Source organism: Mus pahari, chromosome 3 (assembly GCF_900095145.1).
Source record: "Mus pahari chromosome 3, PAHARI_EIJ_v1.1, whole genome shotgun sequence".
NCBI classification, from domain to species: domain Eukaryota; kingdom Metazoa; phylum Chordata; class Mammalia; order Rodentia; family Muridae; genus Mus; species Mus pahari.
The window spans coordinates 71,874,016-71,881,926 of NC_034592.1; the positions used below are offsets into that span (position 1 = coordinate 71,874,016).

The following is a 7,911-nucleotide window of genomic DNA, read 5'->3' on the forward strand; positions in this document are numbered from 1 at the left end:
AAAATTGAAGCTATTATATTTGTGTATATTTATGAGAAGTGTACTGGTTTTCTTTACACATACCTGGGAGTTTTGGATATTTTGTATTTTAGATTTCTGAAATTATGTTTATGAACTTAATGAATTTTTGTATGTTTAACCCCTCTATTGACTCTAAAACAAAATGACAACTTATATAATAACATTTTTAATACAAAAACAAGTCTTTCCTTCATTTGGAATAATCTACTTGCTGAACAGATTATAATTGGAAGTTTCAATGCAAAAATTACCATGTGTTTCATAGAGAATACAAATCAATAAGTCACAGATGATTTAGCCAACCCTAATGTAGAGAGGCTATTCATAAATTCAATATGTTGATTTATCTGAAATCCTGAAGAGAAAGCAACAGCATTGGTAAAGATCTGTTTTTATGATTCTAGATATTGAAACAAGGATTTGTTCACATTTTGTAAGCAGGTTACATTAACAGGACCTCATAATGAACCCTTGCTGTGACTTGCAATAAACCTGTTATTTTAGTTTCATACACAGAAGCTCTTACTGGTCCAGGATTTTCTCAGAATTCCCAATTACTGCATGTTTTTAGTTTATATCATAACATTATTTTGAAAAATATTTCCATAATGATTAATACTGATTGTTACTGAAAGATATTTAACTTATAGTAAACTTATCAATTGCATAGAACTAGCACAAAGAGAATAATCACCCATTATTTATGAAACTACTGTGTTTCATATTAAATCCAAAGATATATTTTTTGTTTTTTTTCTGGACAGGATCTCTTTTTGACCATGAGAGTTTTACAAATAGTCATGTAGACCAAACTAAACTCATTAAATACACAGAGGATAATCATAGATTTATGATTAAAGACATGAGCCACCATACCTGACTCAAAGATAGATATTTTTTCATACGCACATATCCTTGCCTTGTGAGATCTCCCATAATATAAGTTATATTGTTTTTAAAATAAGGGAAAAATCACCGAAGGTTAAAAAAGAATAGGTAAGGGGCAATGCTCATTTCAAGAAAGAAAAGTGAAAAAGTAAAATACATTTTAAAATGTATTTGCTTTTTTAATTTTATTTTTCATTTTCAAAAAGCTCACCTGTCCCTTTATGATTTTTTTTCTGTTCCTCACACATAATCATGAGTTAATGAAATGAGAAATTGTCAAAGAAAAGCAGCCCTGAGTGAGTTTGATATCTAAGACTATTTCACTCTATGTTATTTTATTTCTTAACCACTAATTGATGATCATTCAATTTTTCTCTGCTAAACTCTAATGATCTAATGATGATCTGAGTCTATATATGACTCAGACAATGAGGAAATTATTAGATGCTGTGTATAACATATGATGCATCTTCATGTTAATAATTGTGAACACAATGTAACATGAAAAAAGTGATGGAAAATTAGCAGAGAAAAATGAGCATTCTCAACATTAAATTTGCTGGTCCTACGTGTGAAAAGCACAGGAAAAATGTAAAAATTGACTTTTTTCAGTTAATTTTTAAATCAATAATACATCTTATTCTCAACTTCTTTATTACAGCTGCAGCCTCCAAGGAGAAAGTATCCATTATGAATTTCTAAAACACAAGCCCAGGGATGTGATAGTGGAGACAGTTCTCTAAAGGCCTTGATTGATTTATACAGTGTAAGAGTCAGAAATGTCGAGACATTCACCAGGTTATACTGTACGAAGAATTCCAGTGAACAATGTGACAGACATCACCATCTTTATACTAACAGGCTTCACCGATGATGCTGACCTGCAAGTCTTGTTATTTCTTTTGTTTTTTGTGATTTATCTTTTTACTCTCATAGGCAACTTAGGACTTGTTTTACTTGTCATTGGAGATTCCCGGCTTCACAATCCAATGTACTATTTTTTAAGTGTTTTATCATTCCTAGATGCCTGTTATTCCACGGTTGTCACTCCGAAGATGTTGGTCAATTTTCTTTCAAACGATAAATCTATCTCATACTCTGGTTGTGTGACAGAGATGTTTCTCTTTGTTACGTTTGGAACCACAGAATGCTTCCTGTTGGCAGCAATGGCTTATGACCGCTATGTAGCTATCTACAATCCACTTCTGTATGCAGTGAAAATGTCACCTAGAGTCTATATACCTCTCATTATAGCTTGTTATTCAGGTGGAATTATGCATGCTACTGTACATACAGCGGCTACCTTTAGCCTTTCTTTCTGTGCATCCAATGAAATTAGGCATGTCTTCTGTGATATTCCTCCATTGCTTGCTATTTCTTGTTCAAACACATATATAAACCAGCTTCTGCTCTTCTATTGTGTAGGCTCCATTGAGATTATCACCATCCTGATAGTCCTGGTTTCTTACAGTTTCATACTCTTTGCAATTCTTAAAATAAATTCTGCTGAAGGGAGGAGAAAAATATTCTCTACATGTGGTTCTCACCTTACAGGAGTGTCTATTTATCATGGGACAATTCTTTTCATGTATGTGAGACCTAGTTCCAACTATGCCTTGGAACATGACATGATTGTGTCCACATTTTATACTATTGTGATTCCAATGCTGAATCCCATCATCTACAGTCTGAGAAACAAAGATGTAAAAGAGGCAATGAAAAAGATTTTTGAGAGAAATTTGTTCATGAACAAAGTGCATTTTAAAGTATAGTAGCACTGAAAACAATGTCCATTGTAAATCTGTATTTTACAGAGAAAAGCATTCCAGAGTTATGTTAATAGTGGCCATGTTCCAAAATGTTAGAGCTAACTTGTTAATACTACCTTAGTTACTGTTTCTCAAAAATAGCAATGAGGACTATCTCTTATATAGCTATGGATGGATTCAAGCACATGTATAGTAGAAATACTATGGATATATGTGTTGTTGTCATTAAATTATTTGAATTTTCAATAGAATTCATGTCTTCAGGAGTCTATTCTTTATAATTTTGTCATTTTAGTTGTAATAAGTCCTCTTCATCCTATCTAAATTTAGTATGCCTTGCTATGGATCCCTGGCTATAATGCAATTGCTCAATTTATCTTAACATACTCATAACAGAGTATTTACTTCTGCTGGTTTTAGACATGTTCAACTTAAGTGATAGATTTTTTTTTCTCTTTTTCTTTAGTTCATTCTTCCTTTCTTTCTTTCTTTCTTTCTTTCTTTCTTTCTTTCTTTCTTTCTTTCTTTCTTTCTTTCTTTCTTTCTTTCTTAGCTATTTGTTTGTTGAGACAGGGGTGTCTATATATCCTCAACTGCTCTAGAAATCACTTTTTAAAATGAGGCACTCCTCCAACTCACAGCCCACCTCTGCTTTCTGAGTGGTTGAATTGAAATATAAGTCATAGATTTTAAAATCATTATTCAATGGCATAAATTCCAGTGTTCTATAAAATAAATACAATAGGAATAAATGTACATGGATCTAAAGGAAACGCACTGATATAATACGCATATTGAATACTTTAGGAAGATTTTATATTAGTGAATTTTCATTTTTTTTCAAAGCTTTTTCTTCTACCTGGTCAACACAATCTCTGCCCCCATTTAAGCATTCTTATTCATTATTCCCCCCCCCCTTTTTTTTTTTTTTTTTTTTTTTTGGTTTTTGAGACAGGGTTTCTCTGTGTAGCCCTGGCTGTCGTGGAACTCACTTTGTAGACCAGGCTGGACTCAAACTCAGAAATCCTCCTGCCTTGGCCTCCCGAGTGCTGGGATTAAAGGCATGCACCACCATGCCCAGCACTATTTCCCCTTCTTACAGCTATCTAAATTTATAAAAACTCACCACTAACCATTATTGACTACAAGAGGTCATTTTATAAAAGTAACATTTTTAAAGCCAACCACAATATTTTTTTTTCATATTAAGGCAAGTGGGATGAGTAGAATGGAATAAAGAATTTTCCTACTTCAGAAATAAAATTGATATCTCTATCTTATCATATGTAAATGTTGCCAGTATTCCAGAGTTCTTTTTTTAACATTGTATAACTGTATCAAAATATACATTTCATTAAATTTTTGGAGATTTATTTTAATTGATCATTTTATTCATTTACATTTCAAATGCTATCATCCTTCCTGGTTACCCCTCCACCAACCTTCATCTCTTCCCTCCACCCTCTTCCCCTTTGCCTCTCTGAGGGTGCTCCTCCAGCCATTCACCCACTCTCACTTCAGCCCTCTAGCATCCCCCTAAGCTGGGGCCTCAAGCTTCCCCTCTCTGCTATTTATCTGGAGTGATGGATCCCTCCATGTAAATTTTTTGGTTGGTAATTTAGTCCCTGGGAGATCTGAGTAGTCCAGTTAGTTGATATTGTTCTTATAAAAAGTTGCAATCCCTCTTGGCTCCCTCAATCCTTCCCTCCCTCAATCTCTTCCACTGGGGGTTCCAGGGATCAGTCTGATATTTGGATGTAAGTATCTACATCTGCATTAGTCAGGGAGGGGATGATCTAATCAAGGATTTTTTTTTTTATGATTACATACCTGTTTTCAAATAAATAAGTATACCATTCATCAAGGAAGGAAATGATGAATAAGAAAACGAATGATTTCATTTATAATTAAGTATGTATGTTAAGTGTTTAGCAAATTCATTCATGAATAATAGAGACTCAGTGTCACTTTTTGCAGGAAATTTGATTATACTATGAACCTGGAAATTATGTTATTTACTGAGAAAATCGGTTTCTAGTTGTTGTGTGGCTCAGCACTTAGCACACATCCTTAGTCACTTTGGGTAGAATATAGACATGCCCTTAAGACATATCTTTAATTTCAAACAAAGAAGGTAAACATAGTTTGTAGAAGTAGGCACCCTGAAGTTCCTTTAGACAGGAACACTTCTGGGTCAAAGATTTTGACTGTGGGGTGGTAACATCAACCCTCCTCTTGAGGCCCTGTCTTTCTACTGGTGAATTCTTTGAGTTTCCTCTCTCTACTGTTGGGCATTTCATCTAAGGTCACTCCTATTGAGCTAACCTCACATGTCTCTGGTACTTTCTTTCTTTCTTTCTTTTCTTTTCTTTTTTTGTTTTGTTTTTGTTTTTTGGGGTTTTTTGGTTTCTTTGTTTTTCGAGACACAGTTTCTCTGTATAACCCTGGCTGTCCTGGAACTCACTTTGTAGACCAGGCTAGCCTCAAACTCAGAAATCTGCCTGCCTCTGCCTCCCGAGTGCTGGGGTTAAAGGATCTCCCTATACATCTTCTTTGGCTGCATACTTCCGTTCATTCTGCTGGCCTTCTGGATTTTTCTCCTGACCCCCCCCCCCACAAACCCATACACACACATACACACGCACACACACACACACACGCCTGATCTCGTTCTCCTTTTCCTCTCCCCTCCCATCTCCCACCGAAATCCCACCATCCCTCTGCCTCCCATGATTATTTTCTTCCCCATATTAAGTAGGGATGAAGTATTATCGCTTGGCTTTTCTGCTTGTTAAAGTTCTTAAATTCTGTGGGTTGTATCCTAGGTATCCTGTACTCTGGGGGTAATATCCACTTATCACTGAACAAATACCATGCATATCCTTTACGGTATGAGTTAACTTACTCAGGATGATACTTTCTAGTTCCATCCATGTGCTTGCAAAACTCATGATGTCCTCATTCTTAGCCTGGTGTTGGGGGAGAATCCTCTCATAAATGGGGGATCGGGAATATGATGACCAACTTTGGAAGGGGCAAGACACTTGGTGGGGAAAAACACTGTATTATAAATAAATAAATAAATAAATAAATAAATAAATAAATAAATAAAATAATACATCCATGTTTATAAGTGATGTCTAATTGAGTGGCAGGCACACAAATCAGGGAAAGATTTGATAGAATAGAATTTACCCAACTCACGAGAAGAGAAAGGTAAGGGACTTTAAGGGCTATGCAGAGGGAGAAATGGGAGGCAATCTTACCTAGAAAGTTATAGAGAGACAGGTTGCAGAGGAAGAACAATCTAAATACAGGAGATGAGAGAAGGCAGAGAATGAGAACCATCCAGAAGATTAGAACATGTTACCAAAGTTAGTATGAGGCCAAACAGCAATTAAGGAGAGGCTAAGAGAGAAGACAGATTGAACCAGTCAGTGGAGAGGATTTTGAGCCAGAAGAGCTTAGGGGAGCCAAACAGTTAGAGTTCAGAAAAACAAGAGAGGGTGAGCTTCCTCAGCAGAAAACCTCAGAGGCTCTAAACATTCTAGGCCTAGATTAGATTGTCCAAAGTCTAGAAGCTTTCAGGACTAGGCCTAGGTTAGAAGATAGAGGCTCTAAGCCCCAGAGACAACAATTACAGTTACGTTAGACAGAAAAAAGATATATTTGCAGTTATGTCTATCAAAATTCCAGCTATCTTCTTTACTGTTTTTTTTTTAAAAGTCAGTATTTCAGAAACCAACTGGTAGCATGACTTATCTTTTTGCTATCTGTTCTAGTCAATACATTAAAATTAATAAATCTTCATTATTTACTTTTATCTCAGTTCTATCTCACTATGGCAATTCTGACTTACTCAGTACTTAAAGGTATGTTTTTAAAACACTTGGACAATTTGAATACCACCTAAAGTTTTCACTCTGTTAAAGCTGTGCTTTTTTTTCTTTTCTTTCCTTTTTTATTTTATTGGTATTTTATTTTTATTTTTAAATGCTTTACTGATTATTTGCATATTTAATCATGTTCTTAAATCTTACTTACCTTTCTTTCCACATTGACCCTCTGCCCTTGCAACCTCTCCCCTCGTGGAGACAAACAAATAAGCAAAAGATCTTACCATGACAGCTACACCGTGTCCTGGTATGTTACGCAATATATAATTCTACCCAAAATGCTTTGCTTACAAATATTCATTGCATAGTCCTTGATCTGGTTTGAGTTCTCTGGCCTCTGCTACACTGTCAGCACTAGATCCTTGTTGGTTCTCCTCTTAGATATCCTGTTTTTCACTGTGTCGTGGAGATCTTGCAGTTTTGGTATCAAGAGGATCATTCCTTTCATGGGCTCCAGCATTTCATAGAAAAGATAGATCCAGTACTTGGATGTAGAACTAGGTGTTACCTGAGTTGGTCAGCATGACTGTTCTCTCCTGCTCAGGTCACTGGGACCAGCGCTTCAGTACTACTCAGGTAAGGAGGCAGGAAAACATCAGCTGAGTGCTATAAACAGCAAAGGGATGGACTGGATCTCCCACTCTCAAGCCCTCAGGATCATAAAACTGTACTCTTGGATAAAATTAAATCTTCATATTTCACCATTAATAAAATGCAAACCCAAATGTATTGAGGACCTGAATTCCAGACCTGAATTTTTTTATTTCTGACACCATTAGTAATGCTATGTTGTAGTTGAAGTCAGGAGCCTAACATGGCTGTTTTCTGAGAGGCTCAACCAGCATCTGAGACAGATGTAAATACTTACTGTCAACAGCTGAGCTCAGGACCTCTATGATAGAGTCTGGGCAAGGATTGAAGGAGCTAAAGAGGATGGCAATCCCATAGGAAGAGCAACAGTGTTATCTGACCGGAACCACTGGGAGGTCTCAGAGACTAAGCCACCAGTCACAGAGCCCATTCAAGGGCTGGTCCAAGTCACATACATAGCAGAGAACTGCAATGCCTGGATGCAGTGGGAGAGAAATGGAGAAATGATCTCTGAGAGGTGGGACTGGGAAGGGGGCAACATTTGGAATGTAAATAAATAAAACAATTTAATTAAGAATTATTACATCTTACTTCAAAGGCCGATACTCCAAAATAGATGATTTACTAGAAAGATACCTCTTTATTATTATTTTTTCTTTATTTACACTTCAAATGCTATCCCGAAAGTTCCCTATACCCTTCCCCCCTGCCCCTGCTCCCCTACCCAACCACTCCCACTGCTTGGC

At 36.1% G+C, this 7,911-nt stretch overlaps 1 protein-coding gene across 1 annotated transcript; it reads left to right on the plus strand.

Annotated features, from left to right (window-relative positions):
- Positions 1 to 1,616: 1,616 nt before the first annotated feature.
- Positions 1,617 to 2,751, plus strand: LOC110319162 (olfactory receptor 1094). The gene has a single exon (XM_021194599.1). The coding sequence runs from the start codon at positions 1,689 to 1,691 to the stop codon at positions 2,679 to 2,681; it is 993 nt and encodes a 330-aa protein (XP_021050258.1). The 5' UTR covers positions 1,617 to 1,688; the 3' UTR covers positions 2,682 to 2,751.
- The last annotated feature ends 5,160 nt before the right edge of the window (positions 2,752 to 7,911 follow it).

Bases quoted from the DNA above. Each gene is read 5' to 3' on its own strand.
- LOC110319162 (XM_021194599.1), top strand. From the start codon at position 1,689: ATGTCGAGACATTCACCAGGTTATACTGTACGAAGAATTCCAGTGAAC.